The sequence below is a fragment of the Furipterus horrens genome, unplaced genomic scaffold (assembly GCF_987537825.1).
Source record: "Furipterus horrens unplaced genomic scaffold, mFurHor1.1.pri manual_scaffold_10, whole genome shotgun sequence".
NCBI lineage: Eukaryota > Metazoa > Chordata > Mammalia > Chiroptera > Furipteridae > Furipterus > Furipterus horrens.
This window is the reverse complement of record NW_028327180.1, coordinates 80,531,588-80,559,455: the sequence shown is the minus strand read 5'-3', so window position 1 is coordinate 80,559,455 and position 27,868 is coordinate 80,531,588. Positions and strand designations below refer to the sequence as shown.

General features: G+C 44.4%; 2 protein-coding genes across 2 annotated transcripts; one reads left to right on the top strand and one right to left on the bottom strand.

Moving 5' to 3' along the window:
- LOC150000827 (F-box only protein 38-like) lies at positions 1-18,357 on the bottom strand. The gene is made up of 8 exons (XM_090290258.1): positions 18,251-18,357; positions 9,015-9,115; positions 8,674-8,776; positions 5,582-5,748; positions 4,118-4,263; positions 2,457-2,560; positions 960-1,073; positions 1-179 (listed from the first exon to the last, which is right to left on the bottom strand). The coding sequence occupies exons 2-8, from the start codon at positions 9,084-9,086 to the stop codon at positions 1-3; spliced, it is 885 nt and encodes a 294-aa protein (XP_090146384.1). The 5' UTR covers positions 9,087-9,115; positions 18,251-18,357.
- On the top strand, positions 18,274-26,884 carry LOC150000826 (unhealthy ribosome biogenesis protein 2 homolog). The gene is made up of 4 exons (XM_090290257.1): positions 18,274-18,571; positions 21,230-21,317; positions 24,239-24,378; positions 26,687-26,884. The coding sequence occupies exons 1-4, from the start codon at positions 18,539-18,541 to the stop codon at positions 26,882-26,884; spliced, it is 459 nt and encodes a 152-aa protein (XP_090146383.1). The 5' UTR covers positions 18,274-18,538.
- The last annotated feature ends 984 nt before the right edge of the window (positions 26,885-27,868 follow it).

Genomic DNA, 27,868 nt, shown 5'->3' with positions numbered 1-27,868 from the left:
TCAGATGTAGTCATCTTCCACCGGCTCACCATTGACATCACAGTAGTGGATAAAAATGGCCACTACTCGCTGAAACACACCCTTCTTCATCTGACGCATCTCTGAAATTTCTTCTCCTATTGTTTCCATACAGATGTCTGCAGACAGCTGCCCTTTCCTTCGGGGAGCATAGATAGTGCCTTGGAAATTAGAAAGAAAAGGGGAGACATGTATGATTATCAAACTCCTTTGGAAAGTCACTCGATTAAGCTGGTCCCTGAGATATGCCTATACGTACACAGTAATGCAATGCCTTTGATGTACATACAGATCATGGAATGGGTCCCCATCAGTTTAGTTACATAACCACGTTTGATGTCTAAGACAGCACACATGGGTAAAGGCCAGAGGTGGAAATGTACCCGAGAGGTTAAGTTGTAGATGTACGTGTAGCTTATAAAATTCATTTACTCATAAAATCGTTTTTGAAAACATCCTACAAGTAGACATTCAAGTGGGCCAACACCTAGAAGTACAACATTCAAAATTTCCTTCAAGTTCCCCCCAAATATCCACACCCAAGTCTTAAGTTCCTCCATGCTACCCAACAAGAAGTTGCTCATAAGTAGCAAAAGAATAGTTACTGTAACTGGAATAAATCTGAAATAATATAACTGACAATAAGGAGCAACAGTTATAAACAGGTAATAAAAAAATCATGGTAGGAAAACCTGTCTGAAGGAATCCTTTCCCACCAACCTTTAGCGATCACTGGTAAGTCAACTGATTATCTATTTTACAAATTCAGAGGTATTTTTTGTTGTAGGAGACCCAAACAGCAACAAGAAACAAATAAAAACATTTACATGGGAAGTGATTTAGAAACTGAACTGTTCCTAACTGGCAAACAAGATATAAGTCTCTAACACAGTAGGACATGCTCAAACCAGAGAACACAAATCAGATCAGATCATAATTACTTTCTTCATCATCTTCAAAATCGTATCTGGCGAAGCTGTTGGGTTCTGCTGCCCGAAGTGACCTCAGCCAAGGGAAGTCAGAAATCAAGGAGTACGGGGCGCCGTCCACGACCCCTGAAGGAAGACGACAACAGTGCTACTGCGGCGGTACCAGCAGGCCCAACGCGCGGTCTTTGTAAGCAGAACATAACATGTGCTCTCGTCGTCTTAGCCAAAAAAGCACCGGACCGGGAGATGTAAATTCTAATTCTGGTTCTGCTTCTACCTGACTATCTGGTCACGGGATCTTGGTCATCCTTTGCTCTCCTTAAGCCTCAGTATGTTTTTTTTCTCCCTCTATGTATATAAAGAGGTTGAGACAGGTACTCTCAAGTCACTTCCAACTCTCAAACTGTAGCAAGACTCAATTTTCTTCTGCTCTTGTTTCAACACTGCTTCTAATTATCTTAGGGATGGTAAAGACTCATACAGGGAAAGCAGTGCTTCCCTGGCCCCCGCTACCTGCAGGGCAGTGCCGACCTGGCCCCCGCTACCTGCAGGGCAGTGCCGACCTGGCCCCCGCTACCTGCAGGGCAGTGCCGACCTGGCCCCCGCTACCTGCAGGGCAGTGCCGACCTGGCCCCCGCTACCTGCAGGGCAGTGCCGACCTGGCCCCCGCTACCTGCAGGGCAGTGCCGACCTGGCCCCCGCTACCTGCAGGGCAGTGCCGACCTGGCCCCCCCTACCTGCAGGGCAGTGCCGACCTGGCCCCCGCTACCTGCAGGGCAGTACTTCTCCGGCCCCCGCTTCCTGCAGGGCAGTGCCGACCTGGCCCCCGCTACCTGCAGGGCAGTGCCGACCTGGCCCCCGCTACCTGCAGGGCAGTGCCGACCTGGCCCCCGCTACCTGCAGGGCAGTGCCGACCTGGCCCCCGCTACCTGCAGGGCAGTGCCGACCTGGCCCCCGCTACCTGCAGGGCAGTGCCGACCTGGCCCCCGCTACCTGCAGGGCAGTGCCGACCTGGCCCCCCCTACCTGCAGGGCAGTGCCGACCTGGCCCCCGCTACCTGCAGGGCAGTACTTCTCCGGCCCCCGCTTCCTGCAGGGCAGTGCCGACCTGGCCCCCGCTACCTGCAGGGCAGTGCCGACCTGGCCCCCGCTACCTGCAGGGCAGTGCCGACCTGGCCCCCGCTACCTGCAGGGCAGTGCCGACCTGGCCCCCGCTACCTGCAGGGCAGTGCCGACCTGGCCCCCGATACCTGCAGGGCAGTACTTCTCCGGCCTCCGCTACCTCCAGGGCAGTGCTGACCTGGCCCCTGCTACCTGCAGGGCAGTACTTCTCCGGCCCCCGCTACCTGCAGGGAGGGCAGTGCTGACCTGGTCCCTGCCACCTGCAGATGGTCAAAGCTCCCATTATTTGGATGAACTGTAAGACTCATTCCTGTCTTCCCTAGGACATGCCTCTCCATCTAGTTAGTTAACAGCTCTTTATCTTTCCAAACAATTGGTAATTGCTCACCTTCTAAAGTATAGATGTCTCTGCCCCAGGGGTACCTGGGATACTTTTTCAAGTCATCTTCAGTTCGTGTGGCTTCCGGGAAGAATTCATACTTAATGAGCTCTCTGGAGGCAACACAAAAATATCAAAAAATTACAAAACTGGAAACTACATTATGGTATGGAGTGGAAAGAAACTCTCAAAACTGCGCCAGGCCTAGACTGTAATGAACATCTCAAATTAAATAATAAATACATAACGAAGACTCAATATAGACAATACATATCTAGTCAGGTCAAAAGCACTTTCTTCACTATCTTCAAAATCACATCAAACAAACACTTCTCCGAAGAGGACATACAGAATGTCCATAGACACATGAAAAAATGCTCAACATCATTAGCCATCAGGAAGATGCAAATAAATAAAAACCACAATGAGATACCATTTTACACCAGTCAGAATGGCCATCATCAACAAATCAACAAACAACAAGTGCTGGCGAGGATGTGGAGAAACGGGAACCCTACTGCACTGCTGGTGGGAATGCAGACTGGTGCGGCCACCGTGGAAAATAGTATGGAATTTCCTCAAAAAACTAAAAATGGAACTGCCTTTTGAACCAGCGATTCCACTGCTAGGATTATACCCGAAGAATCCTAAAACCCTAATTCAAAAGAACTTATGCACCCCTATGTTCATAGCATCACTGTTTACAATAGCTACGTGCTGGAAACAGCCTAAGTGCCCATCTGTAGATGAGTGGATCAAAATCTGTGGTACATTTACACAATGGAGTTCTATGCAGCAGAGAGAAAGAAGGAACTCCTGCCATTTGCAACAACATGGATGGAACTAGAGAGAATTATGCTTAGCGAAATAAGCCAGGCAAAGAAAGAAAAATACCATATGATATCACCTGATACAGGAGACTAAAGAACAACACAAACAAATGAACTAAATAGGACAAGGAGCAGAACAGCAGTCAATAGGGAGGAGGGGGAGGGAGAGAAGGGGAATAAGGAAGGGAAGGGTCTAGTCAAGGAACGTGTATAAATGACTCATGGACATGGACAACGGGGAGGGATATGATTGTGGGAGAAGGGGTGGGCTGGGTGGGGGAGAGAAATGGGGGAAAAGTGGGACAACTGTAATTGAAAAACAAAAAAATAAATAAATAAATAAATAGAAAGAAAGTAAGCACTTCATTCAGGGAAATGTAATACCTAAAAACCAATAATATTTGAGCTGGTTGGTGCAAATTAAATCTTAAAAGTAAACTTAAAAAAAAAATCACATCAGTAAAGAAAGCAAGCCACTCTCTAATCAAATGTCTTGGTGCTTAATATGTTTACATAACAAATGCCTAAGAAGTCCGATTTTATGAAGATGTCAAACATCAGTTTTTAAAAAATCTGCTCTTTCCCATGCCCTGAGGCTAAAGAAAGGGAGTCAACCGCACATATAGTCTGTTCCTGGAATTTTTCTTTACATTTGAAAATAAAAAGCTGCAAATACATGTAGGCTTTTTAGTTTTAAGTCCTCATTCACTCAGGTTTTCACATGTTATATTTCATGTGTTTCAGTGCTGAAAAAACCCAGATGAGACCATTTAAAATAAAGAACAGGATTTGCTTCTGAGAGCCCTGGCAGGAGGGCCTTGGGGGCAACAGGGGACTTACTGATTGATGTTTGCTATGGTGTCCATCCAGCTGCGAATGCGCACCTTGTTCCGGACGTTGGGAGGGTTACTGAATTCATGGATAATACAGATGTGATAGGGGTAGGGACCACTAAATAGCTTCTGCTCCAACGTTAGTGTGTCCACCTACAGAAGACATCACAGAGAGCTTTGGACCAAAAAACTGAATACCTTAGAAATCTACATCTTAAAGCTTGAACAATCTCTCCTGGGGACCTAGGTTTTAAAATCTTTGGCTGATAGAAAATCAAATGTCCCATTCAGGCCCGAATACAGCTTACCATGCCGGCGGTGAGGCTTTGCAAATTCTTCTGTCTAGGAAGCTCAGGGATTTACATTCCATGGTTACAGAAATGCCCACTGAACAAGAGAACCTGGAATCAGGCAACCGATCCCAGGAATGTACTTCTGAGCAGGTCCTCATAGGTTTCAGTATTGACTGCATTATAGAACCATGAATGTGTAGGACTCTATGCCCTATGCAAACTGACTACTGCCTATCCCAGCTCCTTGCCCCCTTGTAGCCTTTATTCACCTTGCTGTCTTCTCAGGGAATGCCCTCTTCCTTATCTCTACTTGTGAAATCCCACTCTGCCATCTTGGTGGCATTCACGTCTACCTCCTCCTAGGGAAGACAAACTTCTTGAAAGAAGGATGATGTCCTCTGTTTTTTCAGCCCCAGCATGTTACAGACACTCAACAAACAATTTGTTCAAATGCCTCTTTGGGGGCCAGACTCCAACGCTGACTGCAAAGATTGTTTAATAGTTCCTCTAAACATTCTTTAGGCATCAAGCAGAGAGTCTTATATATAATGTTTACTCTATATTTTTTGTTGTTTTGAGAAATAATTCACATACACCACTGTATAACTTAAAGGCATAGAGCATGTTGATTTGGTTTATGAATATTGTGAAATGATTAGCCCAAAAGGTTTGGCTAACATCCATAATTTTGTATAGGTAAAATTAAATGTTTGTTCTTCATAATAATGAAAGTGGCAGTAATAATAGCAGCTATCCTATGATTGCTTACTACATGCCAACAACTGCTCAGCACATGTATGAATTTAACCACCAGGTTCTTATTCTCCTGATTTTACAGATGAAGAAACTGAGACGGAAGTTAAGTAACGAGCTACAGGTCAGTGAACAAGAATGTGCATCAGTCAGGCAGAAACCAGTCTGTTCCCTTAACCACAGGCAACTTCCAGTTGGTAAGAAAAGTTGCTGAGTAACTTGCTTCTTAAAAATCCATCAAAATCTAGCAAAGAAGAATGACGGAAGACTGGCGAGGTCACCTAGCTCGGTTACGAGAACGCTGTAGAACCTAAAGAACCCCCACTGCGGGCGGAGCAAATGAGTAAATGCCACACCCATAAAGGTTGAAGACTAAGAAGAAATGTCACTGCTGTGTGTCATGAGGAAGGGGCCGAGCCCGGTACCTGCTGCATCGGGCGGAGGTATATGATGCGGTTTCTCTCAGGAGGCATCCGGAGTATCTGGTCTAGTACTTGATCCATGTTTAGTTTCTTGCATTGTGCATAGTCAAATCGGTTCACAATTGGTGCATTTTCGACTTTTAAATGTTTCAGTACCCTGCACCTGGTAGCTACAAAATGAAAACAACGGTAAACTCTACAAATAATTAATGCAAAGTCATAGAGCAATGGATAGCCTATCTGGAGGCATCCTTGGAGAACTGGCCCAATGTGTTTAGCATAAAAATTCTACAGATGTAATAAACATCTCTAACAAACATAATGTACTATCATAAAGTACAACTGACGTTATCGAAATAATTTGAAAATGTGATTCTGCCCTGTTCAAAAGGTGGGCCCACCCACGTGCTAGAGGGGTGGATGTTCAGGTACCTTTTTTTATCTTTACCAGCAAGGAATCTAAGTCCCATAGAATGACTTGCCCAAACATAGGAATTGTTCAGGAAATACATATATATATATATTTATAGTTAATAACAGCTCTCTCTTTTTTTTAAGAATAATCATTTCTTTTTATTTTTAATTTTATTTATTTATTTTTAGAGCGAGGGGAAGGGAGGAAGAAAGAGGGAGAGAAACACTGATGTGCAAGAGAAGCATCCATCTGTTGCCTCTCACATGCCTCCAGTTGAGGACCTGGCCCACAATTCAGGCTTGTGCCCTGATTGGGAATCGAAATAGCAACCCTGTAGTTCCCAGGCCGGCACTCAGTCCACTGGGCCATACCATCCAGGGCTGTTCAGGAAATATTTATTGAAAAGAATGAATAATGGTAACTATTAAATTCTACAGTTTTATGACAATGATCAAATAAGCCTGGAATAACACATATATTATTTTACACTCACCCACAGAAAATGAGTAGAGCTGATTTTAATCCCTATCACAAGTATAAAAGCAGAACCTTAAAAGACCCAGAAATATTTGTATTCATTGGTCTAAAGGTGCACAGTCCAATGTGGTAGCCACTACCACTTGTAGCTATTTACATAAGTTAACTAAAGAACAATTCAGTTCCTCAGGCACTAGCCACAGTTCAAGTGTTCATCAGTCACATGTGGCCACTGGTTACCATGACAAACACTGCGGATATAAAATAGTATGCCAAGTTCAAAAAAAAAAAATCTCCTCTTTTTTTTTCATCTCAAATTTCAATCTGATTTAATTTTTATCATAGATTATAACCTGGTCCAACTCAAGAGAGAGAATCAGATGGAAGGTGCTATATAACCATAAGGCTGATATGTCTGCTCTTTTTAACTCATTAAGGGTATCTTCTGTAACACCTTTAACCCAAATATCATCGTCCTGAGCACTCTGGCCCTGCAACTAACCTGATCTTTGAACAACGAGCAAGTCAGTCTCCTGCCTTTCAGACTCATTTTCTCCTTCTGTGACATGGCAGGAGAGAGGAGACAAGAAAGGAGGAAAGACAGAGAGAGGACTAGATGGTAATCAGGATTCAACGGTTCTCTGCTGTAAAACCAGGCATGGCCAAGGTCAATTCTGATTTCATTTAGTCATCTCATCCGCCATAACTTAGCTGTTTTCTAGCAACTGAGCTACTATCTAAGGTCCTCTGTCCCATTAGCTAAAAAATTTGGTTTAAGGGCAAAAGGCTGAGCCTGAGGTCATGTGATACATCACTAGGTCTCCAAAGATATACAGAGACTCATGGAGTCAAGTGCAGTGGTGACAACCAATCAGATTCTCAGAGCAATCAGAGTAGAGAAAGGGATGAGAAATCAACCAGCAGAGTACAAAGGTGGAGTGAGCGTTAGATTCTGAGACCTCAGAGGGCAGAGCTGAAAGCCCTTATTTGCTGCCGTGAGCCAGGCTGAGTTCCCCTGCTGTTATGACCTTCTGATTCTGAGCCTTTAATGGGCCCCTGATGTTTGAGGAGGAAACTACAATAGGAGATTGTTATTTAGTAGATGTTTTAAGACCTCATTGGTTGGAATGGAGTAGTACCACCTCTCAAGGGTGCAAATGGGCCTAAGGTTCCCCAAGTCTGGTGTTTTCTAGAATTCAGGGGAGAGGTTATGTGTTTAAATCTGTTTTATTTCTCCTTTCTGGGATTCTCACAGTTTATGACAAAATGGTAACAATTTTCTTGTTTTGTTTATTATAGAAGTGCAAGAAAAGAAAGCCCCTAATTATTTTTGCAATACTAATATAACACAAATTAACACTTATTAGGCGTTTACCAGAGGTCAGGCCCTGTACTGTGTGTGTATGTATATGCATACATGCACGTAAGCACACGTCAAACACAGCATTTAACTTTTATAAATGCTTCATAAGGTAAGCATCACCAGCACACTTTACAGATTGAAAAAAAATAAACAGATACTATATAACTCTCCCAAGGCAAGACATGAGTCAGATCTTCATAATTTTACATGGATAGGTATAAGAATATAATTATGAGTGAAAATAGAAAAATAAACAGATTGTATACAGGACACACTATATCTACAAATTTTAAAAGCTCACACAAAATAACACCCTACAATTTTTCAGAGCCAAACATGTATATAAGTAAATACATGAAAGATGGACTGGAAGGACTTACATTAAATGCACGAGTATAGGGGTGGATGTCGATGGGACTGGCAACGAGGGACAAATGGGACCACTGGACTAATGATAATGTGCCATGAATTGAGGTTATAATTAATCACGTCAGTCAAATCAAGAGCAGTTAAGGCCCAGTGACCACTCCCCCTGAAAAACATTTACACATAAAACACGTCCAACTTCATACAGTTAGCAAATGGCAGAGACAGGATTCAGGCTGAGGTCTATCTGATTTGATCAGATCAGGTAGCAAGTACCATTTAGAGGAAACTGAAGGAGAGGCTATTTTAAAAGACGAACCAACAAGTGTCTGATACATGGCCCCTCACAAATACTAATTACTTGAGAACTACAGAACAGGACAAAATGATTCCTTTGAAAAACAACACAGTAATGTAGTGTGTATGAGTCGTTAATTCTTTTAATTCTTGCATGACATGGGCCTCGGTACATACCATGGATGAACATCATCTTGGGACAGTCTTTTAGCACCAGATCTGTGATTCCACAGTTGGTCATAGTGACTCCGACAAGATTTTTGGACTTTAATACAAGAACCTATGAGGAGAAAAATTTTATTCATACAAGGACCTATGAGGAGAAAAAGTTGAAGTTAGATGTCTCTTTCTATACTTTCTCTTGAAAACTTAAAATGTTTTCACTGGCACAAGTGAGAAGTCGCTGTTACCAATTTCTTCTGTTTAGAGCAAAGAAGGTATATAATCATGTACACTTGGGTTTCTTAACATTTTCAGGACCTTGGCTGGACTGAGAGGTAAGTGGGCTTTTTGTTCACCTGCACGTGGTCATCCTCAATCACAGGATCGCTGGTACTGGTGGACTTATCTGCTGTCCTCTTCCGCTTCATAGAATGGCGTGGCTTTGTTTTAGCAACCTCTAAAAAAAGCAAGAGGAACATGCAAATTTTAGCCTTGCTTTCTTTCCTTCAAGAGAGCACATCCAATTGTGTGTGTATCAACTACATCGAGGCAACTCTCAGATCTATTACTTGGTCCCCAATGTAATAGACAGACCTCTATTTCCAACTGACTATTCCAAAACAAGACCGCCCTCCATTACCTCCAACATAGTATCCCTTTCACCCCTGGGCCATTCCAACAATCTAAATGACATTCCCATCTCTAGGCACTCAAGCCATCTGAAACATCACCGGTGGATTAAACTCAGCAATTTCCTGTTAAGCAACTTTAAATTCTAGACTACTGCTTAATAAATGCATTGCAACGCCTGAGCTTTAGAGCTATGCTTTGCCCATCTGCTCAGTTTTATTCCATCCTATATCCTAGCCAGCTCCCATTGCTGATGCCTCTGAAGCCATTAACCTTTCCAGTTCCTTCTGCCCAGAACAACTTCCCTGACTTCACTTTGGAAATACTACCCATCCCTGAAAAGACCATCTCAAAAGCCACCACTTCTGACAAATCACCTGAATTCCCAAACATTATATAAGGTTCTGTAATTCCCTGTATACTTCTTTTACAACTCCATTTAAACTAAGAAGCTCCTTGAGGGCAACAACATTGTCTTTTCATTTTTGTATCAATGTCAGCCAATAGCAATGATCTAAAATGGACATTTATTTAATGAATCGCACTCAGCATTCACTGAATGAATGAATGAATGCATCAGATACATAAACGATGTAATAATAATAGCAAATATTTAATGAGCGCTTACTGTGTGTCAGGCACTTTTCTAAGGGTTTCACTAGTATTAAAGTAATAAATCCTTTTAACAGCCCTTTGAGATAATTTATTATTCTCCTTATTTTACAGATTAGGAAAGTAAGACATCAGAAGTTTGAAAAGGTAAAACTGGGGGAACCAAGAGCCAAACCCAGGCAATCTGGTGGCAGTCACTACGCTACAGCACCTGCACTCTTTCATCTGCCAAGCCCTCATTAGAAAGACCCTAACCCATTTACCGGTATTCTTCTAAAACATCTTGGCAGCCGTCCATCTCGAGAGATGATGGTGTAGCTTCTTAAGAGTCTATCTGCACCGCCGAGAATGGCTGTGCAGTCCAACTCGGGAGTGACACGGTATGTCTCCTCCCGTGTTAAATCGACATCTTGCGATGACGCTGGAGTGTCCTCTCCAGTGAAGCTGAAGCTACAGAGCCTGGGCAGGGTGATATGGAGGGTCTGCTGTTGCCCATGCAGCAGACCCCCCATCTCTTCGCAGCTGAAGGATCCAAGGGAAAGACGGAGTCAATACAGCTTGGCTTCAGGTGCGCCGCAGGAGCTGCCGGTGTTGACTACAACGTCAAACCGCCTTAGGGACTCCGGCTCCGGATTTTCTGTCGGGGTTTACTCCCTTAGCCTTTCCCCTGAAGAGGTATGGCACAAGGCAGCGGAGGTTTTTTGGAGTCAGAGTTTTCCTTCTCTGATGTGCCCTGACTGGAAGATCGAACCAGCGACACTTAGCTCGCAGGCCGTCGCTCAATCCACTGAGCCAAACCAGCCAGGGTAAAACCGAGCTAGCGTCCACGGTGGAGTACTAGTGAGCAGTATTTGTGGGAACCTTCACTAACCCTGAGGAACATGCAGCAACACTCTCAGTGACCCAGGTGTTGATGGGCCAAGCATACTCCCACAAGGCACAACTCTGAATTCCTCTGTGAGGGGCCTCCACTTTCCTGTCAGGGTCTAAATTTTTCCTTCTGTAAATGGAGAGGGGGCAATTAGTCCATTTCTGGCTCAAAATACCGTCCCCCTCCCCCCACCCTCCGCCTGCTGTGTGATCCAGGGCGAAAACCCATTTTCTGGGTCTGTTTTTCAGCCTGAAAACGAGAGGCACAGGAAGTTGTGCTAATATTCTAAGGGCCTTGCAACCCCTGAAATCCGCAACACTGGTTTAATTTGAGAACTCAGACGGGTACCCCACTTCCTGGCATTCCAGCTTCGCAATATGAGGTCAGACTGGGTGGGATGGACTCGGGGATACCTCTCTGTCAAACTCTGATGCGTTCGCCGGGCCCTTTGGCGGGTCCCCCTTCTCTCCGGCCTCAGCTTCCCTATCTGCAAAATGGGAAAACTGCGGCAAGTCCTCTACACAATGACAACACGTTCGTTCAACCGTAAGTTAAGTACCCGGAGACCGACGCGCTGGATACCCTAGGAGAGCCTTCGCCTCCTCCGGACTCAGTCAGTTTCCCTGCCTTGGGCCGAGGGGAACGACTCGAGGCCCAGATCAGACGCTTGCTCTGCGCTGCCCCTACTCGTGCCCCAGCCCCGAGGAGCCTTGGCGGCCGCGTCCCCCGCCTCTGGATGAGAGTTCGCCATCGCCCTGCCCTCACCATAATGTCGGCAGGGACCTGACCCGCCGGTCACTTCCGCCGCTGCCGCCGCTGCTCACGCGCCCACCGGTGGCCGCCCCGCCGCGCGCCACTAGGCTGAATGCTTCTAAAACATACAGTTTAATTATTAAAGCAAATATGATTTCACACACAAGTTCTAAACTCATATGTAGAACTTAACAAGCACGGATATATTCTAAGACAAGACACTAAAAGTCGGTCCTCATTTTTGATCATCATTCTGCAGCAGAGCAGATACTTGATGAAGACTGACCTTCGTGAGTAAAATCCCACCATATGACTCTTTCACATACCACTACCAGATGATGACATTTCACCTGGCAATTCTCTAACTTCAAACATGACAGATGACTAAGGAAGACAGGGAAACAAGGTGCAAATAGGCAAATTCCCAAAGGCTTGCGGTTAGATGAAAACTCTAGAGTTAGTCCAAATGTTTTTTCTGTTTTGTTTTGTTTTTTTATATACCAGGGCCGTTCCTTCACCTCCCGAAACCTTTGTGAAATCTTACTACGCAGAACAAATGAAAGTAGCTTCTTTGGTTGAAGCCTAAAAGAGAACCCAAGAGTTCAGCCCAGCAAACCTCCAACAATGTCCCTGAATCCAAGCAAAACCTGGGGTTCTTGAAATACATGAAAACTCTGTGCTAGGCAACCCAGTGAAGGCCACCTTCCACTGTATTCCTGCAGGAACTTCACGCAAAATCTAATTAGCTTCATTGACAAGGCATCTCCTAAAGGCAGCGTAATTCACACACTTGTTACAACCAGTAATAGGTCCTGGTTCCCCTCTCCATGTCCACAAAAATGAAATCAAACAAACATACAAAAGCAAGTTGGTTTCCATTCCTTTGTGACAGTGTTCAAATAACAATCCTCTATTAGCATTCTCCTTTTAAGATCCAATTTTCAAACTCTCCACTTCCTGGATTGTTCTCTCCCCTCCCCTTTAACCGATTAGAATATGGGGTTCCAAGCTCAATTTCCTGCTCTCCAGAGAGCCCAAACTGGCGGTTTATGTTTTTACACTTTATACATTGATAATCTTGAAAAACAAAGGCTTCCCAATGTAAAAGGAAAACAGAGTTCATCTTGTTTTTGTTTGTTTGTTTTTAATGCCTCTCTCTTTGTTTAGGGACAACTGTTAAGTGATTTCAACATCTACCATCTATCATATGCTGGGTCCTACCACTTTTAAGTTCACAATTATTCACTGTGTCCCACACCATGAAAGACATTGTTCTAGAAGCTGGGCATATAATGGTGAACAAGCAGACATTGTCCCTGCCCTCATGGAGCTCATGGTCTACTTGAAAGACAGAGAGTAATACACAAAATGACAACACATTATAGCTAACATTAGCAGAGAAGATGCTACAGAAACACAGAAAAGCAGACCAATCTCAGCTGTTCAGGAAAAAGGTTAGTATTTATGAGAACCACAACATATTAATCCTAAATGTTATTCTTCGACAATCCAATCAGTTATTTTTGTGCTATTTATTGTATAAGGTATTATACAATGAGGATTTAAAAAAAAAAAAAAAACTTATAGGCATTTATTCCCAAAATAAAAATCCACAAGACAAATAACTATATTACCTTCTAACATGGTTTTAACAGTACATAAGGCCATAAATTGAAAACTAAAAAACTCAAATGTTTTCTTTAAAGGAATTTAAAAACTCAATCCAAGTTTGTTCCTTTATTAGTTTGGATTTTTCTCCTTAAAACTTTTAAAGCAGGATGGCAATAGATATCAAAAACATGCTAGATTAGCCTTGGCTGGTGTGGCTCATTGGACTGAATGCTGGCCTGTGAACCAAAGGGTCGCTGGTTCGATTCCCAGTCAGAGCACATGCCTGGGCTGTGGGCCAGGGTCCCCAGCTAGGAGTGCGCTAGAGGTAACCACATATTGATGTTTCTCTCCCTCTCTTTCTCCTTCCCTGCCCCCCACTCTAAAAATAAATTTAAAAAATCTTAAAACACACACACACACACACACACACACTGTATTAAAAATAACAAGTTGAAAACCATCCATATAACTTGTTCTTCTTTCCAAGAGAGATCTGGATAATATTCAAATCAGCACTTTGACATTTCTCCAGAAAAGTTGTTACTGAAAGTAAATGGACATTTGTATTGTGTTTAAAAAATATTAGAACAAAATGTGCCTACTATATGCACATTAGCTACATAATTAGAAGTCTTCTCAAATTGAAAAAAAAATCACAACATAACATAAAATTTACTAAAAAAAGTAAAAAGCACTATATCAGTGAAATTATTATTTTTTAATTCTAGGGAATTATTTAACCTAAAAAAAAGTTCTAGTCACAAAACAAGTCAGAAGGAAATGATAAAAGGGATAGCAGAACACACAAAAAGAAGTCAAAGTCCCCTGCGGTTAACATAAAGGATCTATGCTAAAAACAAAAGTGAAACAAAACAAGACCCCCAAAATGGTAACAACTATAAAGTATTACCAAGAGACATAAGAAAAAATAGGAGACAAAAGAGTCTCCAAATAGGAAGACTCAATGCTAGAAAAATGGCAATCTTTTCAATCAATGTAACAGAATTCCAAACAAAAACCAAGATTTGTTTTTAGAGCTTGACAAAATTATAAAATATACCTATAAAAAGAAATAATAAATATATGACTAATCAAGGAAGTTCTGACAGAATAATAAAAGAGGACAGAGCACTGGAACCAAATGCCCAGAGATAAACTTAGGTGTACCGAAGATACATGACAAAAAAGCATTTCAAAATAATGGCATGGAAATGGATGTCAATTAACAGTATTGACACAACTTGGTGATAATTTGGAATAAAAAAAAAGTCAAGTTACATCCCACAGATTAAAATAAACAAACAAAATTCAAAGATGTGAACAATTATTTGAAACAGTTGTAGGGAAAGCCTTCCACAGCATAAAAATAAAGAACAAAATCATAAAGCTAAACAAACACAGAGATCTGACTTTACAAATATGAAAAAAAAAAGAACAAACAAACAAACACCTGCAACAAAAGGGTCGTAAGGGGAGCTTCTGTTTAAAGGGCCCAGAGCTTCAGTTTGGGAAGATGAAAAAGCTCAGGTGGACGGCGGTAACGGCTGCACAGCAGTGTGATACTCAACGCCAATGAACCATACACTTCAAAATGGTTAAAATGGTAATTTTTGTTATGTATAAAAATATCACAAAGCATTTAAACTTGAAGCTGGGAAAAAGTGTTTTCATCATACAGTGGAACTCATTTTTGCAAAGCATAATGAAATCTTCAATTAAAATTTCTATCTTTAAATATGAGTTTAGGCTATGATGATTAGCACATAAGTTCTCATATTCATCTTATAAAAGCTTATTTTTGTTAGTTTAATTCCACATGATGAAATCAGTTCTACTTAGTATGTAAAAAAGTATTGACTCTATGTTCTGGGGCTGATGTTAAGATTTTGAAATTGAGGAAGACTTGGATAAAATTAAAATACATTATTATTCATTGACAGGCATACATGACTTAATAAAGGCAGAGGAGATGACTTAAAAACAAGGTCAGATACATGAACAGAATTATGGTTAAGAAAATAAGCTCACCCTCATCCAACACAATGCCTTGGTGCACACGCTGTAAATACTGTTAATGATATTATATACATATACATGCTTTCAGTATATCTTCACCGAAATAATTCTCAGCTGAAGTACTCACCTGCTTATATCCTGGCAAACTTAACTAGAGATGAAACCAGGCTTCAGAAAAAAATTACTGAGCAACCGCAGAGGCAGATACAGGGGTAATACCCACATATGTTCCAGCCCCAGCAACTTCAGGTCCTAATCTCCTGGCTAAGGTTCAAAACTTCACCCACAATAAGACTTCCCTAAGTGTGGGATGTGAGCAGAGTTTATCTACTGGAACTTACACATCAGAATCGGTGTTGTAATTGGGGTCAATGTATACAGTGGTATTTTTTTCTGAGAAACTTAACTTTTTGAGTTTTTCTGAGCTGGATGCTTTACAAGCTGTTTTACACACCCTCCCCTCCCCCATCGCTGCTGAGAATTAGCTCCAAACCTGTAGGATCACAGAACCCCTCCTGAGATGGGGTCTCCGTGTAGATCGCTGTCCCATTTGTGCCCATTCATTTCACTGTCCTGACACCTTCATGTGCTTGGTGGCGAGCGAGGCTGTCGAAAGCCTTCAATTTTGCCCCAGTTCTCCTCTCACTCATTTATTCCCTGTTTGATGATGGGGGAGCATCACACTCAGGACCTGACCCAGCCTGGCCACGCCCATGCCCCTGACACCTGGGTTCTGTTTTTTTTTGTTATTATTTTAATTTTTTTATCCTCACCAAGGACACTTCATTGATTTTAGAGAGGGTCGGGATGGGGAGAGAGTGAGAAAGAAACATTGATGTGAGCGAGAATCATCTTTGTTTGCTTTCTCGTATGCACCCCAACTGGGGATCGAACCTGCAACCTAGGTATGTCCCCTGACTGGGAATCGAGCCTACCATCTGGTAGGGACGATGCTCCAACCAACTGAGCCACACCAGCCAGGGGTGACAGCTGGGTTCTAATAGGCTCTGCTCTGTGACTTCGGTACCAGTGACTGGCTTCTTCCTAAGAGAGAGCTGACTATTTCTGCTAAGTTTTGTCCCTTTTTCCTTAGGCCATTTTGTCATCTGTGACATTGATCAAGTTGCTGCTGAACTGCCCATTTAGTGGAGAGAAAGCAAGTCTTTTCTTGCGTGCATGCCCCCAGATAATCACGGCTCTGACTGTGAGTACGGCACCTGACTCCCCTCTTCCCGTCCAGATGGAGGCGGTGTTTGCTTCTGCCATTCTCTGGTTTTATGCAGAGTGATCCAGGGGCTGCGTCCTGAAGTTGGCTGTCAGCCAAGGGCAAGTCTGTCTGTAGGTGTCCTGTTGCCTGTCTGTACTACACATAGGGTCATCGTAGAAGATGTGGCGCACAGGGGGTATGTAGGGCTGTTGAGCATTAGGAAGCATTCGCTTTTGGTTTTTTACTGGGTGACAGTGTTGGTTTTAATGGCATTAACATCCAGGAGGTGTCCCGTCAGTTCTGGCTGGTAACTTTGTCCAGACGTGAGAAGCTCCTGCCTCGCTGGCCGGGCTGTTACTCTCCAGACAGGCAGCATCAGAAGGAATGTGGTGACAGAGGAGGCTGCTGCGGAGGCCTGCTTAAATTAGATAAGATGAGAAGGCATCCTGGAGCTTTCTTTGTCCCCACAACATTTTGTGGTCAGTTTAGTACATTCATTTATTCTGGGTGTGTGTGTGTGTGAAGTCTGATACATTGAGAAAAAATATGACTTTATAGAATGATATAGTAATGTTGCAGACAGATTATTGTTATAAGTCCACCCAAACATTATGTATTGGCCCCTGGTGACAGGACTTTCTGTTTCACTAGAACAAAAGCCGACTTGAGACTGGGACTCAGTGTTTCTGTTCTCTGAAGAGTCTGGTATCAGTATTTTACTTCAGTTCAAAAGGTCAGCATCCATTTTACCATTGTTATCAGCTCTAATGCTAGCTAGTGCTGAAAGAATTGCCCTGGGTTAGCATATTCTCAGGGTGCAGGGTCTAAAACTCTTTCTTAAAAAAAAAAAGTTTATTAATATTAGAGAGGAAAGCAGGTGGAGAGAGAAAAAGAGGAACATCAACGTGAGAGAAACATTGATCGTTTGCCTCCCATACATGCCCCAACCAGGGATCAAACGCGCAACCTAGGCATGTGCCCTGACTGGGAATCAAACCTGCAGCCTTTTGGTGTACAAGACGACACTCTAACCAACTGAGCCACCCAGCCATGGTGTGACTTATTCTTCTCTCTTGTTTTTCTGTCTTGTTGCTTAGTTGTTTTCCTGGGAATCTGCTTTAGTAGACAAATCCTGTCTCTTCCTGTGTGTGGGCTGGGGGGCGGGGGGCACAGGAGGAGGTGTGTGTGTGTGTGTATGTGTGTGTGTGCGCGCGCGGGGCGAGGGGATGGGTAGAGTAGGAGAAGGGGGCCCACTAGAGGGGCCTCGTGGCTCATGGTCAGTGTTGGCTGTGTGCGTGCTTGGTCTGCGCTGATATAAATACCAGGCTAGAAACGGCTTAGATAAATCTAAATGGGCTCGCACGGAGTCAGCACAGCCAGAGCACCCAGAAAAAGATGAGCATTGTGAGAGACAGGCCTCAGGAGGCCTCAGCAGAGGTGCTGGTTACAGGTGGCTGTGTAGGAGGGTGGGGGTTGCAGGTGAGTGCTCCCAGGCTACGTAGGGAAGGCTTCGCCACCCAGATCTGGAGCCTGTTCTCTCTGTGATCTAGGACAATAGCTGAACATCTTCAACTAGAGCTGATTGTTAAGAAATGTAACAAATGAAGTTTGATTACAGACATGTAGAACTAATGCTCTTTTTAGAAAAATATTGTTCTGTTGCATCTGATATGACGTTTTCTTGTTCTGAGAAATTGGATGAATCAACTCCCTGATGAGAAATTACTTCTCATGGTAGATGAATCCCACAAAAAGTGTGGCCCAAAACGGCCAAGTCCATGGTCACCCTGAGGGATAGGACCCTGGCCTCCTTGTCACCTCAGCCTCCCCACCGACCACATCAGTGTATCTGGGAGTTTGGACGTTCTTACCTCTGTCACTTCAGTTCTTACCTCTGTTGGCTTCAGCTTTTGTCACTTCTTTTGAGAATCACCTTCATTTTCTTTCCGTGACTCCTTCTTGGCCTGTAGCTGCAAAACCGAGAGGCGTGCCAGGAGCAGCCGGCGGCCCCGGCTGTGGTGGAGCCCATCTTGGACGCGCTGGCCGCCCTGCTGCGGCAGGGGGAGGAGGCCATCCGCAACCCGCACCACGTCAGCCTGGCCTTCAGCATCCTGCTCACGGTCCCCTTGGAGCACCTGCAGCCCACGGAGTATGGGAGCATCTTCCCGAGGGTGCACAACATGCTCTTCTCCATCCTGCAATGCCACCCGAAGGTGAGGGGGAGGCGCGCCAGGGTGCCAGGCAGCTGGTCCGTTGTGTGCAGGGTAATTTTGCCTTTAGGAAAGCAGTAGTAAAATGTCACTGTTGCAAGATAATAAAAATAACGATTTGCTAAGTAAACAATTGGCTGCAGTCATTGCCAGGGCCAGAGTGGCTTCTCAGGCACAAGAATGCTTGACCTTCCCACTGGGCCCTTTGGGTGAGTTTATCTTTGTTGGATATGACACTTGGAACGGTGTACGAGCTATTTAAGGAAACTCATTAGGAATTACTCTTTCTGTAGATCATGTATTTAAATGGCACTTACTGGCTTAGCTTTGTTCTTGGGTTTGTAATTCAGAAGGATCTAGAGAGCGAGGTATCCTAAGTTCCAGTGTTTAGCATGCTGCCTTTTAAATTAAACTGACACTGGAAACAAGTGCCTTAGAGAACAGATTTTAGTTCGGCCAATATTTATGTTTTTGTTTTTTAAAGATTTTATTTTTTATCTTTAGAGAGAGGGGAAGTGAGGGAGAAAGAGAGGGAGAGAAAACATCAATGTGTGATTGCCTCTCGTGCGCCCCCAGCTGGGGACCTGGCCCGCAACCGAGGCTTGTGCCCTGACTGGGAATCGAACTGGTGACCCTTTGTTTCTCAGGCTGGTGCTCAATCCACTGAGCCACACCAGCCAGGGCCAGTGAACATTTATTGAATATTTGCTATGTGTCTCACTTCACCACTACAGCAAATTTAAGTAGGTGGTAATCCCATTTTATTGATAAAGAAACAGAGTCTCAGAGTCGCTAAATAACTTGACCGATGTCGTCAGCGAAGATTCAAGACTGGATTTCTCTGGCCAGTGTTCTTTTCACTGCGCCATCTCTGTACGTGGGGTGCATGGGATATGGAAGAGAGACCCGTATCCACAGGCATATTCACATAGTTTTGAGTCTTTTAATGTTCTGAGGTTAGAGACCTGCCAGCAGAGCAGTTTTGAAAACATTTATTCTCTGGCAAAGTAAGCACTCACGATACTGGGCCTCACTCCAACGCCTTCCTCATGTAACAGTTGCTTTTGGCGCTGTCTGTCTTGTCCACGTCTTTGTTATTACATCTCTCTGCAGACTGTTAGAGTTCTATGTGACTGCACAATATAAATGCAGGAGCAGTCAACTACAGACTGAAACTGCAGCCTTGCAGAAGATTCAGGATTTTATGCAACTGATGAAAGTAATGTTGACTGTGTAAATCTGCAAGACCAGTAACAAACGACCGTTGAGCAGAAGTGGGCTGTTGAATGAGAGAATTGACGAGGATATTGATGTGGTATTGCAGTAGTGGGTGATGTGACCAGTCACAGCTGCTCACCCGCATCTAGCCCGTCGGGTAGAGAGCGCGACGAGGGGCTCCATGTGGTGCATGGTCAGGATCGGCATTGCGCGTAGTGGGTCTGCGTCGATAAAAGCACCAGGCCAGGACCTGCTGAGGTGGGTCCGAAGGCGTCAGGCACCGGGCAGCGAGCCCGGGTGGAGCGCTCAGCTGAACGATCAGCAGCCGGTTCTCAGCATGTCACACGTTACAACTATTTCATTCTCACGACTGGTTTTTCTCACTTTGCAGATGTGGAAGCAGGCAGAGAAGGGTTGGGTCATCTGTCCAAGATCTCATGTTAAGCCAGGCTTGAACTCAGATAGTCTGGCCCTGGATTTGTGCACTTTTAATTATATGATAGCAGAGGATTAACAGATTTCTTGGAAGATCTGATGAATGTCTGGAATACTTTTGCAAAAATGACCTTTTTCTGAACACATTGCAGAAGCCGATCATTTGACGAAAAGAATGTGATGTTATGTTACCAAGAATTAGGTTGGATAAAGTATATGAAAGAGAAGAATTCCGGCACTGGCTTTACTGTTCGTTTGTTCTAAGAATTAGAGCAGTGCTGTCCGGGAGACGTTTCAGTGCTGGGAGGAACGTTCTGGATTTGCACTGTCCAGCTGGTAACCGCTGGCCACACGTGTCTTGACCAGTTGAAATGTGCTCTAGGAGCTAGATGACTAGGAAGTGAATTTTAATTTTAACTCATAAGTAGCTACATGTATGTGGCTTGTTTGTGGCTGCTTCACTGGGCAGTATGCTGTTTTGATCATGATCTAAGGATGGTTGAGTATAAAAGAAGCATGTTTTATAATTTTTGTATCATTTTCCAAGATAAAGCCCCAGCCAGCCCTTTTCATTACTAAAACATGAGATGTTTTGATTCTTACTTTAAATGGGTTTGCTTTATGTAATCTTTTTTTCTAGTACCAGTTATATTTAAATACATTGGCTGTTGTTTCTTATATTATTTATCTCTACCCATTTCCAGAATACACTAGTAATAGCTTACAGTCGAAGACACAGATTTAGCAAATTCTAAAGCAGGATTCCCACATTACATTCTTAACGTTATACAGCATGGAAGCCCCACCTCCGACCTTAAATGTGAAAGAGTCAGGTAAGGTGGGTGAGCGATTTCCCCAGAAAGTCCAGGGAAAAGGAGGTTGCCGCAACTGTTTTGAGCATCCTGATAGATGAGATTAAGAGGGAAATAAAGATGAGCTTCTTTAAAGAGAAATTGAAACAAACAGTTACCTACGTATTTTTATATCTCTTGTCTGTTATTGTTGCAGGTAATGCTGAAAGCCGTCCCTTCTTTCTTGAACTGTTTTAATAGGTTGGTGTTTTCAGTTATCCATGAAGGACGGCAGAAAGATAAAGGTAATGGGAGTCACGGTGTCAGCGACACGATTTCAGACGTGTTTATCTTGCAGTGTCTCTGGCCACATATATTACTGAGAGTAAAACCACCCAGTTGAGTTTAAGTAAGAGAAATATTCAGATCATCAAATGAATACTCAAAACAATTTTTTGAAAAATTTTAAACTGTCACAATTTTTTACTGTATCTAGAACAGTGAACGCATTTGATATTTTCTAATTGAAATAGTTATTTTTCCTGGGGGAAAAAAGATCTAGAGTCAAGAAATACTTATTCTCATAAAAGGGGGATGTAAAAGTGACTACAATCCCATTCTCGGTCTTAAGGACTTCATATGTATATATATATACATATATATATATATTTTTAAATATTTATTTATTCTATTAGAGGGGAAGGGAGGGAGAATGAAAGGGAGAGAAACATCAATGTGTGGTTGTGCACCCACAACCGGGGACCTGGCCCACAACCCAGGCATGTGCCCTGACTGGGAATCAAACTGGCAACCCTTTGGTTCACAGGCCAGCACTCAATCCACTGAGCCACACCAGCCAGGGCAGGGCTTCATATTTTAATGGGGACCTTACAAAGGAACGGGCAGTTGTGGAGCCATCTCACCCTATAAACGGGGTGAGTTCCTCCTGCTCCCTTCCCCCCATTCCAGCCCCGTCATAGCCAAGTCTTGTTTGTTTACCAGTGATGCAAGCTGCCATTGACAGTAGCATAAATTACATACATGGCTTGTTTTCCAGCCTTGGAGTTTGTTGATTTCATGCTAAATTTCTAATTCGTGGAAGAGTCTCATTAACTAAACATTTGCTTACAAAGTGAGACTGTGGCACTATTTCTAATTGGCATAGTGTGGACCAGCCTCACGCTGTCCGATGTGCTAAGCATGAGGATAGGGTGTGAGGGGAGCCCTGGCCTCAAAGGAGGGGCTTTTAAGTCACCTCGGAGAGCGTCAGGGAAGACCGTGGGCTGGGGTTCGGGACTGACTAGGGATCCAGGAGTGGCGCTCAGCTCCTCCCCCTGCCAGTGGGACTCAGTCTAATAGGGTCAGACGTGTAGATTTAAGCTGTAACTCCTTAAACCAGCTAACTTCTGTGGGAAGGGAAAAGGTGTAGTTAACACTGCACTGTAATTCCCAAATTAATCTGCCTACCTGGGGGGTCAGTCTGGGATTACACGGGCAGGTATTTGGGTCTCTCTCATGCCTGGTGCAGAATAAGCCTCACTGTGATATTGTGAACATGTTTAGGAGCAGGATGGGAAGCAGGCTCCTGGGCCCACTCTGGCCTTGGGCAGCTGGTGGCAGCTGACCACAGGGCCGTGTCGCGGCCTCTAAGGCCATTTCTGAGCTCTGCAGCTCGTGAGGGCCGTCTGGGCAGGAGGTGGGACATGGCAGTGCAGGGAAGGCCCTGGGGCCAGCCTCACCGGGCTGTGGAGCGGAGCCCTCGTCACGCGCTGGCACGGGGGTGGCCTGAGTGCCCTTGAATGTGTGTCCTTTGTTCCCAGTGAGCACAGGCGTACAGTGCTCCTGCTCGGCTGTGTGCTGCGTGGCCCTGTGGCCTCCGCGTGGGTGCGAGCCCAGGCGCCTCCAGTCGGCCAGGACTCGGCTCTCTGCTGTATCCGTGGCCTCACTGAGTGGAATTTTAATTACTGACTCCCTTTTGGTTGGCACCTGATGCCCTCTTTACTGACCACACATTAAATCTGGCATTCGCATTGTGAATTGCCTGCGTATGTGGAGCAATCTCAAAAGAGAGAAGGCAGGAATGCTGTATATTACACGTTCAAGTGCCCCACTAGAGTACATTGCCTGTTGAGAGAGCCAAGTGAATGTTAACAGTTTACAGGATTTCATGAAATTTCATTGAACTAGAAAAATTGCAATTGCACATAGATGTTTGTATGCATGATCAAGGTCTTAAGAAAGACACCGTACGTTCTAAAAATCAGATTTACTAAGGCATAATATATGAGGAACAAAGAGCATGCATTTAAAGTATACAACTTAATGCAATTTCATAGGTAACTACATGCAGGAAACCACCACCACAATCAAAATACAGAACATGTGCATCATTCCCAGAAGATTCCCTTTGCAGTCCATTCCCTGAGCCTGGTGCCAGCCCTAGGCGGCCCCTGATCTGCTTTCTGTCACTGTAATCTGTTTGCATTTTCTAGAATTTTATACAAGTGAGCATATCGCTCTGGTGAATGGTGAAAGCCAGGGCGGGTTCTCTGGTCTGTGCAGGGGCTCCCCACACAGGCTCTGTTGTGAAGGCCTGGGGGGCAGCTGTAACCTGGGCCGGGGCTGCCATTTCCGAATTCTCGATTTAGCTCCCTTGCTTGGTTTAAATTCTTGAGTGGGGTTTCTTAAGGGTCTGGATGGCCCTGGCGCCTTAAGGTGGAAAGAAGTAGGGATCAGAAATAACTCTGGGAAGATAGTAATGATGATTGAGTCTTACATACGTATTTGCGTAAAAAAGAAAAATTCTACACTTTCTGAAGTGTAAGGAGGCAGCGACATAATTAGGCCATTTTATTTAAAATCATATGTTAGAAACCATTTCAGAGAGAATTTTCCATTTCTTCCTCCCATTTTAAGCCTGCCTTGTAGAAATCCGTCTTGCCTTTAAATACAATAGCTATTCTTGATTTCATCCTAAAAAATCTTGATTAGTCTCAATAAACTCAATACAAACCATGTACTCTTGATTAGTGTAAGTGTTCTTCCCTTTGTTATGGAGATAAATATTTGGACACGTCCTCTCCCTCGTTCTGTGCGCAACATAAGCTAATTCAAGGGCGGGAAGAGTGGAGGCTCTGAGTAATTTGGGGCCACAGGAAGGGTATCACGTTGGAAGAATTAAAGCACATGGTCTGGAACTAACGGTTTGGAAACACTGCTTCTGTAGGGAGCACAGATGGCCTGCCGGTGGCCCTGGAGTGTGCCCGCCTGGTGGAGAGGATGCGCAGCCACGTCGCAGCTCAGGCCGAGGGCTTCACAGTGGTCGCCCCCTTCCTGGTGGCCCAGTACGTGACGGAGGTGCAGAAGGTAAGCTGGGCTGACGGCCTCCCACCAAGGGCTTCCGTGTGGGGTCCCTGTAGCAGGGCTTCTCAACCGAAATGGCAGGGGCCGTTTTGGGCCTGCTGCTCCTCTGTTGTGGCAGGGTGTCCTGCCCGTCCCCAGGTGTGGCGTAGAGCTGTCGGGGATGGGACAAAGTGACGTTCAGGGGGCTGTGGTGCTGTACATGGAAGACACTCAGTAACTGTTAGGTCTCCTTCTTGCTCTAGTGCGAATCTTGGGGCCTGTTCTGGTTAGTTTCTTGAGTGGTCCCCAGGTTCAAGAACAAGAGTCTGTTTTATCTTTCATTTGTTTTTCAGTTTAGTAAAAAACAAAGTATTCCGTATGCATTAGAGGCTCCTAATGAGAGAGCCACACATCTTTCTAAACCAGAAAGACATTGCTGACATTCGTTATGGCTGGAGAGCAAGTACAGCTGAGGAAGCCCCTTTGCCCCTGTCCCCTGTGTTTCTGTGGAGTGGGGTGCTCGTTCAGTTCAAGCAGATGACCTGATAGGACCGTGTCTTTCAGCAGAGGCAGCGAGCGACTCTGCAGATCTTGCCCCCTCCATGCAGTAATGTGTCACAGTGGAGATGAGTCAAGGAATTATGGTCACTTTTCTCTTGTACCCATAGATCAGATTTACAGCTGTCCCTGTATGATGGCTTAGAGTGAGTATTAAAAGCTGCTCAGAGATGTTTCATTTATTGGCCAGTGATCTTCATGTTGTAGGACTTGATTTTTTTCTCTTACTTTACAATAAGTTGTCTGAAACTTAAAGATGTGATGGTCGTGTGGTTTTGGTGCCACTGGCCTCCTGTCACCCACCAGAGCGCTCTGCTCTGCGCTGCACTAGTGAGGTCCCACCCGTGTAAAGGAACTGTTGTGGGCTTGGGTCGCGGCCTCAGTGTTCCCGCTGGGGAAGTAGTTTCACGCCTTTTTGCCTTTGGAAGTGGAGTTATTTGTTTAGTGTGTGATGAGTGAATGAACGAATGAATGGTCACCTTAAAACGTGCTCACCCTGCCACTGGTGAGATTAAGGACTTCCTTTGTTTTTCATTTGTCCTTTTTGTTTTATTTTTTCTTTCCCTCCCCAATGCCTTACTGTGAAGTCACAGATATGGCAGTGCACCTTCCATCCTTGAGTGTTTTTACTTATAAAACAGTCCAATTTAAGGTGGTGGTCTGCCACACAGTTTTTGAACTGTCAGATGAAAATGGTCATGACTTTGAAGAATAGTACCTTTTTAGTGGCCAACACAAATGGCCTCTTTAGGAATCTGTTGCCCAGTGGTTGCCTAGGTGACGCAGACTCCTCCCAGTTAATAAGCTCTGCCCCACTGGAAGCTGTGATTTGTAGATGACCTCTTGTAGGTCATCATGACATGAGTCAAGAATCAGCCACAAACCAGGCCTCTCAGCTGGGACCTCTCGATTGCTTTTTGCTTTCAGCTTCTGGGCCATTCAGACTCTGCTCAGCGCCAGGTTCAGCTGAAACCTGAGTGGGGCCTGTCTCTGGGCCTGTTGTCTAGATACTAGTTTGAATCTCTGATCTGAAACTTTGTGCATGATATCTAATACGGCTGCATTGGGGCTGGACTGCCCACCCACCCTGCTGTGCTCCAGATTTTAGTTAACCCAGAATTTCAGGAAAAAAATTGGTCCCTTTAGGCACAGGGACCAATCCAACCATTCTGGGGCAGTTAGCAACTTTGGGCCCGTTGTGCTATTATAGATGGAAATAAAGTTATCCATTAAGTGGTAATCAAATCACTTCTGATGCAGGGTGGAGTAAGGTGATCTAGTTGCTAATCACCTGTCAGTGATCTACTTGGAGAGTGTCAGAGCTGCCTGTTCACCTGTCTGTTCACCTGCCTGCCCTGCCCTGGGGGGAGGGGCCAGTCACAGTAGTAAACATTGCTTCTGGTTAATGTAGCTTCCAATGGGACTGACCATGTGGAAGAGTTTAACACCATGTGCAGGCGGCTCTTCCTATGATTTTTAAATGTAGAGACCAATTTTTAAATGCCCCCGTTAAACAAATAGATATCATGTTCGTCTTTTCAAAGCTGCCCCTGGGGTGTTTTATTCCAGGTCTCTGTTCACTTGAGTTGGCTTCTATTTCCCCAAAATATAAACTTTTAAGGTATGAATATTCAGTCATGTAAGTTGTATGCAACATGATATTTTAAAAGAAGCATCTTTTCTCAAGTTGGAGGCGGATGTTGGAATTCCGTCAGGTCTCCTGTGGGCCCGGCCTCAGCCTGTTTGCTCTGACGGACGGTGTGTCCTTCCCCAGGTCACCCTGTCCCCGGCTATGAAAGGGCCCCTGCAGGAGGGCATCTACCTCCTCCTGGACCTCTGCTCCAAGTCGGACGTGCAGTTCCTGCGGGCCTCGCTGCCGCTGGGAGTGAGAGACGTCTTCAAGGAGCTGCACCACGACTACGTGAAGTACCACAAGGCGAAGCACGAGGGGGAGAGGCGGTACACGGTCTGAGGCTGCGCGGCAGGAGGCGGCGTCGGGTGTCCCACTCACAGTGGGGATGAGTGGAAACCCTCCTGGGACTGTTTAATGTACATATTGTATTTTACAGTCATGTTGTCAATGCGGAGTATTTTTTAACATATTTCTCTGTGTAGTAAGTATTGCAATAGAACCCTGAAAATAACATCTTAGAATGAGGTGCATTCAATAAAAAATGGCTGAGCCTCTCGTGGCCGTTCCAGAGGCAGTTCTGGCCTCATCCCCTCTCTCCTCGAGGACCTCTGTAGAACTGGTTATTTTACTTCAGGCACATGGCTCTGTAATTAAGTCCCATTTAAATATCTTGGCCTTTTATCTTCCTTGAGTAACATGGGAAGTATTGTTGAAATGGCACTTTTTCTGAGTGCCTTCTGATGGAGCTGGGAAAGCTGGAGCTCCATGGCTCCGTGTGAGCTGAGGGGGCTGCTCTGGGCAGGGGAGCGGCTCCCGCTGGCAGGTGGGTGCCCGTCAGTGCAGGGGCGGGTCAGATCGTCCATTCTCCTGCCTGTCTTTCTGCTTCAGCTCTGAGTTTATTTTAGAATGTTTTTCCCTATTTAGTCTAAGAAGTACTCCTAATTATTTTTTCTTATTACCTAAGCAATATATTTCATCATAACAATCTCAGAAAATACAAAAGAAAGGGAAAACAACTTATTTTTTTAAGGGAAAGAATTTTAAAAGCATTTAGTTTTTCAGCCTCTGCTTTCCTTGGAGTACTTTGTTTCACCTTTTGAGATATATATAAATGGCTAGGTAGTTGCCAGATTGGATCATAATTACAATTTTGTTTTGTTTTGTTTTAGCTACCTTTTTTTCCTGTGTAAAAGTTCAGTGACATCTTTGGATCTATAAAGGCATTTGGCATATACCTTTTAATGGCTTCATAGTAGCCCATTTACCAGATGTAGCTGTTTCCTTTAATCCCCAGGGTCTTTCCGAATTTCCTTGTACACGTGG